This window comes from Molossus molossus, unplaced genomic scaffold (assembly GCF_014108415.1).
Source record: "Molossus molossus isolate mMolMol1 unplaced genomic scaffold, mMolMol1.p scaffold_m16_p_1, whole genome shotgun sequence".
NCBI classification, from domain to species: Eukaryota; Metazoa; Chordata; class Mammalia; order Chiroptera; family Molossidae; genus Molossus; species Molossus molossus.
The window spans coordinates 51272047-51292736 of record NW_023425344.1 but is presented as its reverse complement, the minus strand read 5'-3'; the positions used below and the strand labels follow the sequence as shown (position 1 = coordinate 51292736).

At 37.2% G+C, this 20690-nt stretch overlaps 1 protein-coding gene across 2 annotated transcripts in view; it reads right to left on the bottom strand.

The window, feature by feature from the left end:
• MOB1B (MOB kinase activator 1B) overlaps positions 1-20690 on the bottom strand; it is a 42142-nt gene continuing 21452 nt past the window's right edge. The window contains exons 1-6 of one of the 2 annotated variants that reach the window (XM_036261054.1): positions 17656-17689; positions 16723-16889; positions 12638-12731; positions 8024-8157; positions 5062-5225; positions 1-2616 (exon numbers count right to left, since the gene is read on the bottom strand). In XM_036261054.1, the coding sequence (XP_036116947.1) occupies positions 2539-2616; positions 5062-5225; positions 8024-8157; positions 12638-12731; positions 16723-16777 (525 nt within the window). In that variant the 5' untranslated portion in view covers positions 16778-16889; positions 17656-17689 and the 3' untranslated portion in view covers positions 1-2538. Of the gene's footprint in view, positions 2617-5061; positions 5226-8023; positions 8158-12637; positions 12732-16722; positions 16890-17655; positions 17690-20690 lie in introns of those variants that run through there. The other variant, XM_036261044.1, reaches the window with a different exon arrangement.

Sequence of the window (20690 nt, the reverse complement as noted above, 5' to 3'; positions counted from 1 at the left end):
GGGCATGTGCCTGACCAGGAATGGAACCAGGACCTGTCCACTGGACGACGCTCAATCCACTGAGCCACACTGGCTGGGCTTGATACTTATTTTAAAAAGGGCATCTCACTAATGCTAATGAGAACCAACCGAATCAAAGCAATTTTTTATTAAATCAGTTATTTCTCACATGCTCTGATGAATGTTTCCCTACTTACAGCCATGTAACACCATGTACAATGGCAGGCCCCTCCCTGGAAGAACTTCTTTACTTTATTACCATATATACACATACTTAACTCCTTACTTCCCAATAACTCTGTTTAAAGGAATACTCAGAAGCAGGCACCTGAGATTCTGGCACAGTGACGACAAACTCCTATATACACACAGTGGGAAAGTAGGTCCTACTACTAAACATTAATTTATAGAAACATTTTCCACTTGTACAGTGTACTACTGTATAAGGCTTAAAAGAGCAAGAACAATATTTCACTAGTCTCTCTACACTTGGCTATTGCAACCCCTTTGTTATGAAGACAAATGCAGTATGGAAGATTACTTGAGTAATCAATCATGTGCTTCATTTTCCTAAACAGGACCCAAATCAACGGACACCGAATTTTATATCTAAATCAACCCATAATGGCTGATATTACATATTTGGATATTAAAAAGATTTGTTTTATGGAAATCAGCTAATTCTCACTGAAGTGTATAACTAAGCATTACTAATGAATGTCCAATATATTTATCTCTGCCAGGCTCTCCTGTTACTTCTACTGTTGATCTGTGGTACTAGGAGAATGATTGCTATAAATGAAATGGAGAGAAAGGAAGTTCCTAGTGATCATAATTGTAATGGCATTAAACTGTATCACTGCTCTACTTGTTAATAGCAAAAACAAATCAATTTCATTTTAGACTCTTTTCTAAGTATTTTTAGTCTATACAATTTCAGAGTAAGATTTCTATTCTACAAGAAAAAGGGTATATATTTCTTACTGAAGAAAGAATATGTATTTCTAACTGAAGGAACAGATTTACCAGAAATGACAAAATTAAAATGAAGTCTGGAAAGAATATATCTCAAGAATAACACTGAAGTACAAATGTTAATATCTATTTTAAAAACTAATTTTCAGAACTTATTATGGGAGTAATTTACTATAAAGTCAGGGAAAATAAAATATAAAAGTTAATAACCTCTGAATTAGCACTTCCATTGTTTGACATCACTGCAAAGAAAAATACTTCCTTTCACAGTGAAAAATCAGAAGTCAGAATGCTTAAAATTGGACCTCTAATACGTAAAGAATGTATTGTATCACTAAAAATGACAGGCAAACACCAGCTCCATTCACTGAATGGAAATGCTGGAAAGTGGTCAATTTCCCCAAATAGTCCTTGAATTCTATATTTAACATCTATACCTAAAATAATAATTTATTTTTAACTTCTCATGGAAGTTGATTCCTAAAAAGAAGTCTCTAAGACTCTGCTTATAAGAAATTAACTAAAATCTTCATGCCATTCTATTCAAGGGTTTTAAGACAGGACCTTCTTGAACTTGACTCCCCATACTTAATTCCATCTTGACTCCCCATACTTAATTCCATCCCTAACTCCCCATACAAACTAACCCCCACAACAAAACACACACTCCTATCACCGCTTCTTCAATGTAGAAGGGGATTCTGCAGACTTATGGCTCATTTGGCAATTGCTAAGAAACCTCACAGTTCAGCGTCACCTCTGAAGTTGGCAAACCTGTATATAACCTGAATATTCACACCTACAGTGCAGTTAACATGTAGAAAGAAGCCAAAATGCAATAGATATTGCATTTCAACATCCTCAAGTTTCAATATCACAGATATTAAGAGATGGAAAAATACCTGCTTGTAGAACTTTAAGCATCTGTTGAACAGAATTACCATGTATGTGAAAAATAATTAAGAAATACTAATTTTTATGTTCTACATGCACACCTTTACAAATTGTGTTTCTTCAATTAGTAAAAGTTGGAGATCATCAATTTAGGTACACTATGGCTTTTATCATAGATATTTTAAAACATGCATCAGTAAGTGCCCTGGGTAGTAATCCTAATATTGTTTCAAGCCCTGTTTGGTTCTATGTGCTTTGCACCTCAGAAGTGAGCCTGCCAAGGCACTTAAAAACATAAGTCTTATAGGGACTTCAAAAATTAGCCACAATTTACACAACACAGAACCCCATCCATCAGCAGTCCAATTAATAAGCATTTTCTTTCAACACACAATATTATCAAGAATTCTACAAGTAACCAAAACCAAGTTAAAATATATTACCATGTGCCACTAAGACAAAATTTATGCCTATCAAATGTATAGAGAATGGTTGTTGGCTTCTTCTAGCAATAGAATATGGTTTCATTTATTCAGAATAAAGAAAAAAGAACCCAAACAAGCCCCCCAAACCTAAGACAAAAACAACCAAGATAAAAATAAAATACAACAAAATCCAAACACATTTCACACAACTTCATGAGGAACAATTTGCACAGTTCTGCATCCCTTATCTGTCCTTTGAGGTGAGTTTTTCAATCAGTTCTTGGAGTGGTGCAAGTTCTCTTCTATCAACCAGGTTGAATTCCTATGCATGATAAAGAAAGGTAGAAGAAATAGAAAAAAACTTATTATTTATATCTCACTCAAAAGCAGATTTCCATTAATACTTGTTGGAAATTAGCTTTAAAGTAAATAAAAGTCAAATCTTTTTTTTTAAAGTTTCTATTTCCCTTTCTGTCTCAGGCAAATCACTTAACCACGTTGGATATTGTTTTACAGATGTAATAATATTAGGATAAGTCCTACTACCTCACAAAATTATTGTGGAACTAAATGTGATACTGTAAGTTAACCACTTCAAGTAATCCCGGCACAAAGTAACACTCAATAAATGGGAATTGCTACTCTCTGTAAAAAGAAATAATGTGGGCACCATTTAGATATAGTCAACCAAGTAGGGACCAAAATATCTAGCATCTCAAGCAAATTTCTATATAAACTAACATATTGGCAAAAATAAAATAAAATAAAATAAAATAACATATTGGCAAGCTATCATGAGATATGTCCTTCTGAAATTCAAGTCTGAGTAGATTTCCCCTGAACTATAATAAATAGAGGCTGTCTATACTTCTGGTCTTGTGCCATGGTAGGGCATTCTGAACTCCCAATTTCATTCATTTACTAACATCCATTGTGTGCCAAGCACTGTAGTAAGTACTGAGGAGAAGCATTAGGAGGCATTTAATAGCAAGTCTACCACTAAGATTTGTGGGGTCTCGACCAAGAAAACAAATGGATATATACTGTATGACTAAATTATTAAATTTTGCATTAAGCTAATATATGCCTTCATAGTGACCACAAGAGCAGAATTCTGCACTGGAAAGTAGTGACATGAAAAGAGCCAGTCCCTGACCCTCAGCAAACCTTGCTGATCTCTCAACCCCCAGCTCCATCCTGCTCTTGAAGGGGCATCACATGCATGCATGTGGACACCATGTCTAGCTTATACAGGCAATGCCACACACCTTCACCAAACAGCTGCCATCTGGTACCCCTTAGGTCTAAGTATACATATCAGAGATATGACCTTCCCTCAAAAGAACAGATCCAAGGAAAAGATCCATGCAGACCCTGGAAATACAGGACCATGTGGGCAGGGAATTCTGAGGTAGAAGCATACACCAGAAGGGATCTAGTAGGTATGTTGTTGGCCTCGTGGATTCCTCACTCTGTGGGGAGGAGTACAACTGAAGATGGGCCAGAGCAGGACTTCCTAAATTGTGAGGCCAGAGCTTACTCAATCAAGAGCTGACACTGCATAATGGACCTACCTTTAAGAAGGGCATAGTGTCCTGAGATGTAAATAGGCTCAGATGCAATAAATGCCATGTATCTATCCCCTACTAATTTGCTAAGGAGTTGGGAGATATGGTATACTTTAAGATCACACAGGAAGGTGAAACTAACCTTTCTGGTGGGAGAGTATTCTCTCCTAAACCACTAAAACCTCAACTTCAGCAATCATGTTTGCCTAAACCAAAGTACAGATGCAAATTTTAGAATAACATTTTCTTTGTTTCTATGGGTATCTGTAGATGGAAAACCACAGTAAAGTAACTGCTCAGAACAACAGTTTAGGCATGTTACTGTCTCCTAAAATGAGTTTATATGGGTAAAATTGAGACACAAAATGTGTGCCTTCAATTCGAGTAGTATGTATAGAGGAAAAACAGACACATTTTTCTTCAGTGGAAATGGGTCATGGGGAAGGTATTTATAAGTATATGCCCAAAGATATAAAAAAACAGCACAGATCCAAGTCTTGGCCAACCATAAACTCCTCTCAATCTCCACCAAAGAAAAGCTGGTTAGCTTATCTTTTCCACTTGTTTTTCACTCCTGTCAGTTCTCAAATTGTTATAGCAGGGTGAGACTATCTTCACTCCTCTTAATCTAATCTCTAAACCTAGTTCTCTAAGAACTGAAAAGAGAAGGAAAGGAAGTCAACTAAGGAGGAAGATCAAAGACTAATGGACCTCCGGCAATAGCAACACTCTGTGAGACCGGTTTCCCTCTTTGCACATAATGGTCAGTGTCTAACTTAAAAACTATTTAGAATGCTTTAAAAAAAAAAAGATATGATATTCAAAGTCCATTTCCAGGACAGAGTTTGCTAAAAAGGTTCCAAAGTAGCCATAATTTGAGGGTTAAGAGGAGTGCTACAAAGTTTAAGATATCAAGTTCACCTACAGGTTCTTTATTAGCCCCTCCATATTAGCCTGTTAACTGAAACAAATGCAAGAAAGAATTCTCAGAGCCATCTTATTTGGATCTGCATGTCACTGCTTAGAGATGAATGGAATTCAGAAACAAAAGGCCAGTCCTCGTCACCATGGCACATATAGAAGAGGAAGAAGACTAGATAGGGCAAATTTTATCCTTACAGTAAGAATGCAGTATTCATCTCAGAACTCTGTAAATAACTGCTTTTACTGAGCAAAAAAGGCCTCCTAATCCAACTTACCTGGACAAAAAAGATAAAGTGCTTGAAAGATGTATTCAGATGCGCTTCCTCCTGAAGCTGGATTACAGGGTCGAAATGCTGATGATATATGTGAGCATAAACCCTAAAGAGACGTTTGAGTATAGTTTTTGCCACAGACATGAAATTCTTCGGGAATGGGACACCTAGTAAATAGAGAAACAACCCCATCTATTAACAAGAGACAGGAACAAGGCAATATGAGTTTGTCAGCAAATGGCAACATAAATTACCAAGGCAAAGCTGAAAGAAGTATTTATGAATTACTGCTTAATATACCCACTGTACTTTTCAGCAGTTCTCAACATATCATGAATGTAAATAAACTTCAAAGCTTCTATTGAATAAGTACTAGTCTTCAGTATAGCCCTTTAGGCCTCTGATACACCCAACATTTTACTAAAATAAAACAAATAAATACCTACGATGGTAATGGAGCTAAAACTCACACTCAGATCCTCAGATTTCGTAACATCATGTTTTAATACAAATTCTATATGCTAAACACAAAACATGCAGTAATCATTTTCATTTGTATTTAAAATGCTTGCGATATATTTTTAATTTTTTCTACAGGAATTATTTCATTGCTACTCCAGGTCTACATTCATCCTGAAAAATAGCTGCAATCTCTGCTCAATTAGGTCACTGTTATGAATTACAACACTTTTACAGTATTAAACAAATACAAAACTAGAATAATACAAAATTCCACATACTTTGTTACTCTTGCTAAATAATCTAGATTGGCAAAACACAAGCCAAACACTGGTACTACTAGTTTCAATATCAATATATTACCTACAGCTCATTTAAAAATATGATAGGGCACTCCCTGACCAGGTGGCTCAGTTAGTTGGAGCATCATCCCATACACAAAAAAGGTTGTGGGTTTGATTCCTGGTCAGGGCACACACCTAGGCTGCAGGTTCTAACTCCAGTTGGGGTGAGTTCAGAAAGCAACTGATCGATGTTTCTCTCTTACATTGATGTTTCTCTCCCTCCCTAAAATCAATAAAAACATCCTCGGCTACCCAGCTGGTGTGGCTGCGGCTGAGCGTTGACCCATGCACCGGGAGGTCACCAGTTCGATTCCCGGTCAGGGCACATGCCCAGATTGTGGGCCAGATCCCCAGTGGGGGTCATGCAGGAGGTGGCCAATCAATGTTCCCTCTCATCGATGTTTCTATCTCTCTCTCCCTCTTCCTTCCTCTAAAATTAATAAAGAAAAAAAATTTTTTTAAAAAGCATCCTCAGGTGAGGATTAAAAAAAACTACATACTGGTGACCCTTTGGTGCTAGGGCCAATGCTCTAACCACTGAACAAAACTGGCCAGGGCTTAATTTTTTATTATTGATTTTAGAAAGAGAGAAACATTGATTTATTGTTCCACTTATTTATGCATTTATTGGTTGTTTCCTGTATGTGCCCTGCCTGGGGTCACACGCAAAACCTTTCATATCGGCCTTTCATATTTGCTCTTAAAGATCAGCCTTTCGAGTAGAAATTGTTTACATCCAGACAATAAGATTTTTACTTTCTCAAACGTCTTATAACTGTGGTTTGTGAAAAAATTAAGAATTTGCTCTTTTAACAATAAATAACTTTTTTACTATATTTTATGCTTTTAATTTTTAGAGGATAGGTAGGTGTAGGAGACAGTAATGTAAATAATTGTTGTTATGGATTGTTTTAAACACATTATTGAATGCTTTTACTATTTTGGAGCATTTTAATGAAAGGTCTATTTTTCAAGGCTGCTTTATTTATAGACATCATAATGGTTTTGGATAAGTGCCCTTACCTTATCTTGTATTCCCCATAATATACAGGGTGGGGCAAAAGTAGGTTTACAGTTGTGAGTACATGAAACAGTTTATTCTTTTTTTCATTTTTTTTGTTATCCTCACCTGAGGACATTTTTCCATTTTTTGTTCAGATAGAGTGGGAGGGAGAGAGAGGAAGAGGAAGAGAGAGAGAGAGAGAGAGAGAGAGAGAGAGAGACATCGACGTGAAAGGGACATATCAAGTGGCTGCCGCCCGCACGACCAACCAGGGCCAGGGACAAACTGCAACCAAAGTATGCGTCCCTAGCGGGAACCGAACCTGGGTCACCAGTTCAATTCCCAGTCAAGGGCAGGTATCTGGATTGCAGGTTTGATCCCCGACCACGGTCAGGGCATATGCAGTAGGCAACCAATCGATGTATCTTTCTCACATTGATGTTTCTTTCTTCCTCTCTTTTTCTCTCTCCCTACCCCTCCCTTCCACTCTCTCTAAAAAAAAAAAAAGCAATGGAAAATATCTTTGGGTGAGGACTAACAAAAACAAACAACAAACAAAAACTACTACTAATAATAATAAAAGAACAAATATTAAACAGCAAAATTCACTCAGTTGGTAACAGGCCAACTCCTCAAATCTTGTTTTTCTTTCACCTAGCTTGATTTCAGTCTGTAAAATTCACATCATGAGTCATAAATTCAAACTCCCTCTTTGCCACAAATACAATGTAAAATTGGATATAAGTCATACACACTCCTTCCATGAACAAGAAATGAATATGACTGTTGCAGATGATATTGGCTGCCAACCCACTATCCAGTCTTTTTTTTCCATAACACAGGCCAGATTTTGTTACTGTTTGAAGTATGCCGATCTTCTCATTGTTTAAAATATAGGGAGGTTTATCTTAATAATCATGATAAATTGGTATGAAAAAGAAAAGATGCTTTTCAATATATAAGATTAGGAGGCAGGATCCGAAGGAGGGGTCTAGGGGAGAAAAAGGAGAAACATCTGCAACAAAAATAAATTAATCAATAAAATTTTTTTATTAGTATGGTAATCTAGTATGGTTTCTGGAACAGAGAGAAAATAAGATCTAGAAACATAAAAAAGTAGATAAATCATGACAGACTCCACTTATACAAATAATTATACCTATTTTTGAAGGAAATAATGTCTCATCATCCAACTGATCCTGAACCCAGGTCATCAAGTAATCAATATACTTTGGCGCAGAGCACTTAATAGGCTTCTTTATGTTTGTTCCATCTGCCCAGTGATATTCATATCTGTATTGGAAAGATAAAAAGCACACAGAATATTAGTATATACCTATATACAGTGTGTGCAGTTTTTCTTCTTTTTTTTTTTTTAGAGAGAGAGGAAAGGAGAGGGAGAGAAAAATAGAAACATGGATGAGAGAACACTGATTGGCCGCCTCCTGCATGCACCCCACTGGGGACTTGGCCCACAACCTGGGCATGTGCCCTGAACGGGAATTGAACCGGCGACCTCTTGGTGCATGGCTCAGTGCTCAATCACTGAGCCACACCAGCTGAGCTACAGTGTGTATATTTTTTATATTATACATGTATGTGTACTATGAATGTATACAGGACACGTTTTAAACAATTTATTCCTCCAAATGAAGATATTTTGCATTTGGCATTTACTTATTTATTTATTATTGATTTTAGAGAGAGGGAGAAACATTGGTTTGTTGTTCCATTTATTTATGCATTCATTGGTTAATTCTTGTATGTGCCCTGCCCAGGGATCGAATCCACAACCTCATGTATCAGGACAATGCCTAACCAGGGCTGTATTTGGCATTTAAATTTAACATTTCAAATGGCTACTGGACTAGTCTGCATTTATCATGACCCAAACTAAGTAGATCCCAGCAAACTCATTTTTTGTGTTTCTATGTTTTAATCTTATTATACAGCTTTCCTTCATATATACAATTTATATTTTAGAATCATGCATTGCCAGAGTAGAAAGCCTAGCTTACTTTCCACTTCTACGTTGACAATCTGTAATGTTTTTATGGTTGTTTTTCTTCCTTAAAAATATTTCTCCTTATGCAGTACAATTCTTTACAACCTAGGGCTTTAAATTTTGAGTTAAGGATAGAAGAAGGAAGGGAGGGAGCACGGGAAGAAAATAATTTTTCCTTTCTGTAGTATCTTTTTATCTTTTTCTTTATTGATTTTAGAGAAACAGTAAGGGAGAGGGAGAGAGAAACAGAAACATTGATTGGCCACCTCCTGTATGCCCCTCACTGGGAATTTAGTCCACAACCTTAGCACATGCCCTGACTGGGAATCGAATCAGCGACCTCTTGGTGCATGAGCTGATGCTCAACCACTGAGCCACACCAGTTGGGCTAGAGCAGTATTCTAAAGGGCAGTAATTCTCCCTAATTCACAGGAATGGGATATTGGTGTAATATCAGAAAAACTCCCAATAAAATACTAGTCAATTAAAAAGGGAAGAAAATGACAGATTTCAGGTGAAAAAACCTTGCAGACACTAGCATGATAAGGTAATCAGGGTTAACATCCCCATGATGGTGTGGTCAACATTGTGTGCCTCCTGATATGATCCAGTGAGAAAAAAAAGTATCATTTCTGTGCATTCCTGCCAAGAATGCATGGCCTGAAAATGGTCATAAGGAAACATTAGGCAGAATGTATCAGAGGTCCCCAAGACCACCCCCACATTCAATGATTTGCTAAGAGGACTTAAAGAACTCAGCATATAGTTGTACTCACAGGTATGACTTATTATAGTGAAAGAATACAAACTGAAATCAGCAAAGAGAAAAGGCAAATGGAGCAATGTCTGGAGGAAACCAGGAGCAAGCTTCTTTGAGTCCTTTGCCAGTGGAGTCACACAGGCTGCCCTTAATTCCCCCAGGATTGAGTTGTGATACACATGCTAAATAATGTCTACCAGGGAAACTCATTAGAGACTTAGTGTCCAGGTTTTTACTGGGGAATAGTCAAGGAGGCACCCCCTGCATGACACACACTAAAATCCAGATTCCCAGCCCTGGTCGGTTTGGCTCAGCGGTTAGAGCGTCAGCCTGCGGTCCGGAGAGACCCGGGTTCGGTTCCCGCTAAGGGCATGTACCTCGGTTGCAGTTTGTCTCCGGCCCTGGTCGGTCGTGTGGGTGGCAGCCACTCGATGTGTTCCTTTCACATCGATGTTTCTCTCTCTCTCTCTGTTCCTCTCTCTCCCTCCCACTCTACCTGAACAAAAAATAGAAAAATGTCCTCAGGTGAGGATAAAAAAAAAAAAAAAAAAAAAGATGAGGAATAAAATCCAGATTCCCAGAAGGAAAACACAAGCCATGTCATTTGTACAGTTTAAGCACAGTAAGCCACTCTTAACTGTCAGGTTGGTGGAAACCCTTCAGAAATCTAAGGTCCCAGATGCCATCCAAGGGTCAACCTTTGAGGAAGGCCTTTCAAGAGACTGCAGCCCTGGCCGGTTTGGCTCAGCGGTTGGAGCATCCGCTTGCGGTCCGGAGAGACCTGGGTTCGGTTCCCACTAAGGGCATGTACCTCAGTTGCAGTTTGTCCCCGGCCCTGGTTGGTCGTGCGGGTGGCAGCCACTCGATGTGTCCCTTTCACATCGATGTTTCCCTCTCTCTCTCTTCCTCTCTCTCCCTCCCACTCTGTCTGTACAAAAGATGGAAAAATGTCCTCGGGTGAGGATAAAAAATAAAAAAAAAGAGACTGCAGTCAGGTCTGCTATGCACAAAGGCCAATACAGGGAAGACTGAGGAACTATTCCAGACTGAAGCTACCTAAAGAGTTAAGTCATATAAATGCAATACATATTCACAGACAATATCCTGGACCATAAATGAAAAACTGAAATATTATTGAGACAGCTGATGAAATGTGAATGGTCTTTATGAACTGGAGGGAGTGGTTTGAAAGGTTTATATGCTGGCTGTGTAGAAGAGTATCCTTGCTTTTGGAAAACACAGGGTTGAATATGTAGGGGATAAATAGGTATAAGGTCTACAATCTGCTCAAGAGGTTCAGAAAAATTAATGTCAATGACTATACACAGAGAGTGGGTGATGAAGCATTCCATTAAAAGTTAATAATTGCCGAATCTGGGTAAAACAGATATGGGAGTTCTTTGTGCTGTTCTGGCAACTTCTCTGTGCACTTAAAAATTTGAAGTTCCAAAGTCTGAAATAGTTGGAAAATAAGTTAGTTTTAAAAAACTACCATAGGAAATATTCAAAGCACATTATTTTGAACATCTTTGATGATGACAAACTGTCAAAATTTTTTGAAAGGACTAGATTCTAAGAAACATCTAAACTCATTTAGAGTAAATTTGAGAAATTAAGTAGATGAATCTAACTAGGTAATACTTTGTTCAATATGTAAATTTGGTCAATAAATAAATTATGATTATGAAGTTAATAAAACAATCTCTTGGGTAGTTAGTGATCTGACTGACACTATAATTTAAAAGTTACCAAAAATATTCAGAGCAATGAAAGTATTAGCACAATAAGTGATTAGCCATCTAAGGTCACTACTGATAATATTTCTAAGCACTAGTGAGTTTGGACAGCTTGTTTTGTTTTGATATTTATACCTTGTTTATAATTGGGGGAAGAGAAAATACTTTATCAAATGTCAGCACTAAAAAGAAAACCTCTCTCTATAGTTTATAAATATCAATTAATATTTCTTATAAGAAAATAATACAATGTAGCAATTATGAGTACAGGCACAGCCCGGCTGGTGTGGTCCCCGTTAGATTCCTGGTTGGGGCACATGCCAGGTTGCAGGCTCCATCCCTAGTAGGGGACGTGCAGAAGGTGGCCCGATTGATGTTTCCCCTTTCTCTCTAAACAAGTCAATAAAAACATATTTTTTAAAAAAAGACTACAGGAACACTAGAGTTGGAGACCTGGATTTCAATCCCAGTTCCATTTCTGGATCACAGGGCCTTGGACATGTTACTTAACTTTGTTCAGACTCAATTCGTTTTCCTGAAAAATGAAGATAACAACAGTTTTCGTTTACCTATAGGTTTGCTGTATAAAGGCCTTACATTTAGGCGCACTGAATAAATGGTAGCTGGCATTTTATTATCAGCCATATTAGTAATAAAAGCCAACTTCAAAATTTTATTGACCTAAGCAACATTTATTGAGTGGTAACTAGATGGCAGGCACTGACTGTTCTGGCATCAAAAAGAGATTTATAAGAAGAACAAGTTAAATAAAGCATGTACAAATAATATAATTATTATATAACAAAGAAATATAATTGTAAAGACAAAAAAGTTAAATAGAAAGATCAAATCTAGTCTGAAGAAATCAACAGGTTCCTTCATGGAGAAAAGAAGTTCTTGATGTGGGCCCTGAAGATGGGTAAGATTTTTGAAAATGTTAGCAGAAGATAAAAGAGAGATAAAAAAAATATCCAAGAAAAGAAGAGAATGAGCAAGTGTTCAGAGTATGAGTAATGGAAGGAATAGCAAGCAAGGCATTTTCCATAATCTAGTTGGACAGACCAGAGGAGATGTACAAGTTAACAGAGAAAAGGCAGGATAGAGGACAATACAGGAAAGGTCATAATGCTCAGGCTAAGGATATGAACTTGCTCATTGGTAAACCAGTGAGGGAGATTTTAAGTACAGAAATTACACGATCAGAAACTTTCTTCTTATGTAAGAACTATAAAATAGAGTAAAAATGAGAACTGATCATGAGCCATGTCTTACTTTGGGCCAGCTGACATCACTGGACAACTTTCCTCTGTACAGAAATCTGTGATTGTTCCATAAAGCATGTTGATCTGATTGAAAAAATCCACAGCTGCAAAGCAAATATAGGTTATAAGTAAAATATTAAATTTTAATTTTATTCAAACAGAACCTAGATTTATCAGTGTTCTTTCCAAACATACAGATTTCATAGTTTTTTGTTATTTGTTAATAATTTCTAGCTAAATTCTACTATATGTGTTATATAATTTCAATTTTTGAAAATGCATGTGTGTGTAATTTGAGGTGCTTAGCCATGTGTACCTCAGGTCAAGTCTATTAATCATGCTGCTCACATTTTTCTAATTCCTCATTGATTTTTTTCCCTCTACATTCTATCCACTAATAAAAGAGACGTGTTTAAATCTCCCATTATGACTGGATTTGTCTATTCCGTTAGTTCAGTCGGCTGATTTTATTTTATAGATGTTATTAAAGACACACAAATTCAGAATGGCATATATTCTTTGTGAACTGAACTATTTATCATTTTTAAATCTTCCTCTTGATGCTTTGTTTGCCTTGAAGTCTACTTATCTGATATTAACATGACTATATCAGCTTTCTTTAGGTTAGTGTTTAACTTTTTAGTTTCAACCTAATTTTACTCCACCCTGCATTTAAGGACAAATACTACATATAGTGACTTTGAACTCAGCCCCTATTCCTTTTTTATTTACAGTCCTAAAATCCCTTTTCATCCCATTAACTACCCAAGACCAATACTCTGCTTTTTTAATTCAGATTTTCCAGAGCAGAGAAAAAAATGACTTTATTTATTTATTTACTTACTTATTTTTTCCACCCAGGCTATGCCAGCCCCCACCCACATCCCTCACTACTCCACCCCAGGCCGCTTCCCCGGCCACCACACCGGACCCTATGCCGCAATGAAAAATGACTTAAAAGTCATAATTGCTGATGAAAAGTACAGCGGTAATGAGCATTATACTAAATTGAATCATACAAGTTTTCCTCTGCCCTCTTACCTCACAAAGAGCCAAAATTTACTAAATAATGACTCTGCAACTTAATAATTATTAAGTTGTCCTCCACAAGAACAGAGGACTACCAATAGCTTTGAAATTAGACAAGTCTGGATTTCAACTCCTATCCTTGCCAGTTGAGTTACTTAATCTCCATGAACCTCAGTTTCCTACCTTTAAAACTGGGTTTATTGCTCTGGCCAGTTTGGCTCAGCGGTTAGAGCGTCAGCCTGTGGTCCAGAGAGACCCGGGTTCGGTTTCCGCTAAGGGCACGTACCTTGGTTGCAGTTTGTCCCTAGTCCTTGTTGGGTCATGCAGGAGGCAGCCACTCAATGTGTCCCTTTCATGTCGATGTTTCTCTCTTTCTCTCTCTTCCCCTCTCTCCCTCCCACTACCTGAACAAAAAATAGAGAAATGTCCTCAGGTAAGAATTATAAATAAATAAATAAATTAATTAATTAATTAATTAGGGTTTATTATGAAACACTAGAAATATATATATCCGCCATTAAGTGGGCATTTAATAAATATTAGTTTCCTTCCACAAACCAAGATATGGCCTCAGAATTCGATGCCACATAAATAATGTTTTTTTTGTTTGTTTGTTTGTTTTTAATCCTCACACGAGGACATTTTTCCACCTTTTGCTCAGATAGAGTGAGAGGGAGAGAGAGAGAAACATCAATGTGAAAGGGCCACAATGAGTGGTTGCCCCCCGCACGACCAAACCAGGGCTGGGGACAAACTGCAACCAAGGCCAAGGTACTCGCCCTTAGCGGGAACCGAACCCGGGTCTCTCTAGACCACAGGCCGATGCTCTAACAGCTGAGCCAAACCGGCCAGGGCAAAATTCTTTTTTTTTTTTTTTGGTACGTGCCCCTAGCGGAAACCGAACCCGGGACTCTCTGGTCCTCAGGCCGACACTCCAACCACTGAGCCAAACTGGCCAGGGCCGATGCCACATAAATAATGTATGCATAAGCCATCCATCCAGCTTTTTCCAGAACCCTGAACCTTCTTTCTGTCTTTAAGCTATCACTCTTTTCAGCAGCAGAATGTTCAAAACCAGGCTGATTTCTGGCTGTGAGACTAGTTGTCAAATTTGTCAAAATTTCCTATCTTCTACCATTTATCTTCGTTTGGCAAGTAACTGAAGCCAAAAAGCCATTAAGATGCCACTCTTATCAACAAATTCCCTTCACTCTTTTATGTACCCAAAATGTTTATTTAATCATGGTCAGTGAGTGGAAATAGCTAGTCTCCAACCCTGTTTACCTCATCAAGTGTCGTTTGGGAAGATTACCATAAATAAGGAAAATCTTAGACTCCAATACTTCAGCCAAATGTTCTCTTTTCAAGGCAAAATTATCTGTTCTAAAGGAATGTTCTGACACTCCAATTTAAAGTAATTTTTGTCTAGCTATAACTGCAAAATGCTTGTGGAATTTCAGAAGTTCCTCAAGTTCTAGACATCTCAGTAGTATAGACACTCTGTCCTGGCAATTGAGAGAATGCTGACAGAAAATGAGGCTCTGCTTTTATACACCCAAGTAAAACGCTCATGTAGTACAGAAGCTCTAGGCTGCCTTCCCTAGATTTTTAAAATTAATGTGTTCTCAAGTAAAGGGTACAAAAAAGAATGTACATAATCAAATGGAAATTTATTCTGTATACTATCTTTAAAGTGTCACAGAACCATCTTCTAGGTAAGATGGGTCTCATCAATAAAGCAAAAATCACTTTCTTTCTTTAGTAACTAAACTCTGTGGGTCCAGGAAGGTAACCACATTATAATAAATACTGCCTGTATACACAAATGCTGTCTCAGTAACATTTTCAGATATCTCAGTAAAATCCTTTAGGTTCCTAAAAGTTATTAGTGGGTCAGAGCTCAATTCATAAATCCCATGATATATTTCAACTTACAGTAAGATACCATCAAATATTACAAGAAAAATACTGTTGTTTTGTTTTTCTTTAATCAAGCCTAGACATATAGTGTATGTTTCCAATTAAATTTCATTTTATTTTCACTAGATTCACGTAAAATTGCTTCCAATTACTAAATTCTATTAGTTTCTTTACTAATGCTGAAAAACCCTGAATATTAAAAGTACCACTTCTATTCCTCAACTTTATCTGGCTTAATTCCCAAGGATATATTTACTTATAACTTAAATGTTTTTCTTCCTTGGTACTAAGAATACCTCATAAACGTATTTTACTAATTTCATAAACCACTACCGAATTGTCTTTTTTTTTAATCCTCACCTGAGGACATTTTTGCATTTATCTTCAGATAGAGCAGGAGGGAGAGAGGGAGGATGAGAGAGAGAGAAACATCAATGTGAAAGAGACGCATCGACTGGTTGCCACCCACATGAGCCCAACCAGGGCCGGAGACAAACTGCAACCGAGGTACGTGCCCTTAGCAGGAACTTGGGACCCTCTGGTCCGCAGGCTGACACTCTAACTGCTGAGCCAAACTGGCCAGGGCTAAATTGTCTTTTTTTAAAAATAGCACAAGTTAGACAAATAACTGAGTATGCTACTGAAAGAGGTGATTTAGCATAGTGGTTAAAGTGCAGTCTCTAAAATTCTACAGCTCTATAATGGAGCCCAGACTCTGCCACTTAATAGCTGTATGACCTAGGCAAATTACTAATCTTTCTGTCTCAGCTTCCTCATCTGTCTTAAACTGGGATAATAATAGCCCCTACACCATGAGGTTGTAAATATAATAAAATAATCCATGTAGACAGGAAGCAGAGTGCCAGATACATAATCAGTGTTCCATAAATATTAATTGCATTATCATTTTTCCACTACAGATCATACATCTATGCTTTGTAATGTCATTATAACAGGAGACAAGATTTTCACAAAACTCCATATTCAGAAATAAAATAACATAAAGGCTAAAGTGGATTGAGGTATCACTATATTGTGATATTAGGTTGTTAACTAGATCCTAGAATAGAGAGCATGCCAAAACTCACCTATAATGAGGCTACTAACCTAATTTAGAATCCACTGAGAAACAGAAAGGCTACTTACTGTTCACTGCAACCCATTCATTTAGATCTTCTCCCTCGGGGAGCATGACAGCCATCCGGAGATTGCCACTGCCGAGCGTGGCTTCTGCATGCTTTAAGAGCTCATACTGGTGAGAACCCTCTGGTATGTTCTTCTTTGGTTTAAACGTTTTGGAGGAGCGACTACCACTATGAATAAACAAGAAAAAAGGCACTTCAATATTTAAGGCATGACTTTCAACAGAGTCATCTACACTGTATTACTGGAAAAAATAACAGAGGTGATCCTATATGTCCACAAATAAACAGCCCTAAGTTATATTGGCTACATTAAATCCCAGCACTATAGCTCCTGTAACTACTGTGTTTGATACCCAAATTTGCTACAAACCTTCCCTATAGTCCCTACTGCAAATTCCTAGAAGAAAAAGAATTTTTAGTTGTTAACTATCTGGCTCTTCACAATAAACAAAATGATTCAGGATTACATGCTATAAGACAAAAAAATTATTTCTGTGACAATCTTATTTTATTCCTTTTCAACCCTACTCTAAGTCTCTCACATTACACAAATAACTTATTTCCTTTGTATAAAAAGCATAAAGTTACAATTTTATATGAATAAAACACAAAAATCCTAAAGCATGAAAGAAAAGCTACATGTTCTTCTACCCAATGATAGGAAGCATCAGCAATCTTAATCCAGAATTCTAGGTATGCAGGTAAGAAGCTAGACATTAACATGACTGGTTTGCTCAAATTTAATATGTATTTTTTTAAATGGATCAAATGAAACTAGTCTGCTTCTTCACACAGAAAAATTTAGTGTGATAAATTTCATCAACATTTTTTACATATAGACATTTTATATTGCCCTGGTTGGTTTGGTTCAGCGGTTAGAGTGTCAGCCCACAGACCAGAGAGTCCCAGTTCGGTTCCTGCTAAGGGCACGTACCTTGGTTACTGTTTGTTCCCAGCCCCGGTTGGGGTCATGTGGGTGGCAACCAGTTGATGTGTCTCTCTCACATCGATGTTTCTCTCGCTCTTCCTCCCTCTCTCTCTATCTGGAGATAAATGCAAAAAATGTCCTTGGGTGAGGATAAAAAAAAAAAAAAAAAAAGCATTTTATTAATTTACATGTGCTTAATTACAAAAAAAAGAACTCTCTTATGACTAATTTGGTACATGTCTTCAGGCAGGGTATAAATTAAGTACACTCCCTTTAATGTTTTTTTCTTTATGGATTTTAGAGAGAGAGGTAGGAAGAGGGAGAGAGATAGAAACATCGATGAAAGAGAACATTGATCGGCCTCCTCCTGCATGCTCCCCCACTGGGGATTTGGCCCACAACGTGGGCATGTGCCCTGACCAGGAATCAAACCAGCGACCTCCCAGTGCATGGATCAACGCTCAACCACTAAGCTACACCAGCTGGACAAGTACACTCCCTTTTATTAGCCCATAACTCAGATGGATACATCTGCAACTGAAGATATGACAAGCTGCTCTGAAAAGGGCTGGCAGAGTACATGAGAACTACAAGGACATCAGCTGTGCCTGCACTCAGGAGACGCAGAGCCTCATCTGCTCCCCAAACCCTCTATTTACTGAACCACTCTGCCCTGAAGTTTTAGGCTTCCAAATGTTTTCTTGATTGGTGTCCCCCCTAGAAATTGGTTTCCACAAAGCTAAGTACATCTACCTTTTTGCTTGGACATAAAGAAAAAATTAAATCTGAGTTCGATTTTGTGAAGGCCAGCTTTGACACTTATCAGCTATGTTATCTCAGGCAAATTACCCAACTTTCCTTGAGCCTATTTTTTCTTTAGCAGTGAAAGCCTAATAAAACTAACAAAACATTACCACTACATAGAACAACTGTAAAATGAGAATATTTGTGAAGAACGCTTTTAAAACTGTAAAATTATGTACAAATGTTAATATTTTCATTATGCTTCTTTTCCTGAACCAAAATGACTCCTAGTAAAAAGAAATGGTAGTACAATGTCCAAAACTTTCTTTCAAAGTCCATTCCCACCTTCAAAGCCTAAGACTGGATGCAGAAAAATAAAACCTTACTTCGGCAACAAATGCTTTTATACATCAAGTTCAAAATAAAATTTTAAAAAAAAAATGCTTGTTTTGTTTTTTTGTTGCTATACCTATATCAAGATTCAGGTATTCTCAGAATAACTGTGGGGCTACATTGGAAATCAAGAAAAAAAAGGTTCTATTCCTCATGTTGCTATTTTCTTATGTTATGTAGGAAACCAAAGATTGCCATCTGAGCTTCAATTTCTTTGTTTTTGAAAGTCTAGAAAATAACTTTTTACAAAAGGGTATAATTTAGAGATGAGATAATGTTTATAATATGGTTTCGGTCCCTGGAGCACTTTCGACTGACTCCCTTCTCTGTTCCTCATTTCCGCGTACTTTCATACTTACAAAATGCTTTCACGTTCTCCATCTAAGTTTCTTTTTCTGGCCCTTCTGCTTTATTTAGGAAGAATAATCTAACCATTTCAATACTCAATATTTTTTTCATGTTCTTTTTAAAAACTATATTCAGCTTTTTCTCCAACTGCTGCCTGAAACTTCTACCAGTATCCACCTGATCCCTAAAAGTGGTGCTCAATACTGCTCCTTATTCCTAGGTCAAAAGGCCATAACTGACAGAGCCCTCAAATTTCAAAAACACAAATACCAACAAAAGCATGTACACAAAAGTCCTCATCAATGAATGCAAGCTCTTTCAGCAACAATGTATAGCTAAATGCATATAGTTCATAAAGCATTTTAAGATATCTGATGCAAATATTCAAAAACATTTTTAATAGAAAGTATGCTGCCCTTCCACTGACCTATCTCAGAAGAAATCTGTATATTAGAAGAATCTCAGAAGAAATATTTGTGTATCCTTCCAGGGTCTATATCTATACAAGCATAAGAATGTGCCTATTTGTTTTTATACACTTGTTGCATACTAAGTATACTAAATATTGTTTTTATTTACTCTATCCAGGAGATATATTGTTTATATTATGGTAGAAGTAGATATACTGTATTCTTTTTAAATACTTAATAGTATTTCCTTATATAGATATATATTTTACACCCTGGTTGGTTTGGTTCAGCATTTAGAGCGTCAGCCCACAGACCAAAAAGTCGCGGGTTCATTTCCAGTCAAGACCACATACCTTGGTTTTGGTTCGGTCCCCGGCCCTGGTCAAGGTCATGCAAGAGGCAACCAATCAATGTGTCTCTCTCATCTCTCATCTCTCTCTCTCTCTCTCTCTCTCTCTCTCTCTCTCTCTCTCCTCCCTCCCTCCCTCTTTCCCTCTCTCCCACTCTGTCTGAAAATGAATGGAAAAGTATCCTCAGGTGAGGATTTAAAAAAAAAAAGATGCTCAACATCATTTGTCATCAGAGAATTAGAACAATGAGATACCACTACACACCTATTAAAATGGCTACAATCCATAAAACTGATAATATCACATGCTGATGAGGATGCAGAACCATTCATTGCTGAAAGGAATGTAAAATTGTACAGCCATTCTGGAATACAGTTTGGTAGTTTGTTACTAAAAACAATCTTCCCATACAATCCAGCATCCCACTCATAGGTATTTACTTAATTGATTTGAAAACCTGTGTATACAAAAAACTCACCTGTGAATGTTTATATCAATTTAAATTATGCCCTTCAATAAACAAACTATGATACATCCATAAAATGGAATATTATGTTTGAATAATTAAAAGAAATGAGCTAGTTACACACACACACACACACACCATGAAGATGCCTTAAATGAATATTGCTAAGTGAATGACACCAGCCTGTAAAGGCTACACAGTGTATGATTCTAAATACATGACATTCTGGGAAAATTACAGGGACAGTAAAATGATCAGTGCTTGCCAGGGAAGGATTCAGGTGAAAGGGGGGACAGAGAACTAGGTATATTCCCCCCAAAATGGAAAAAC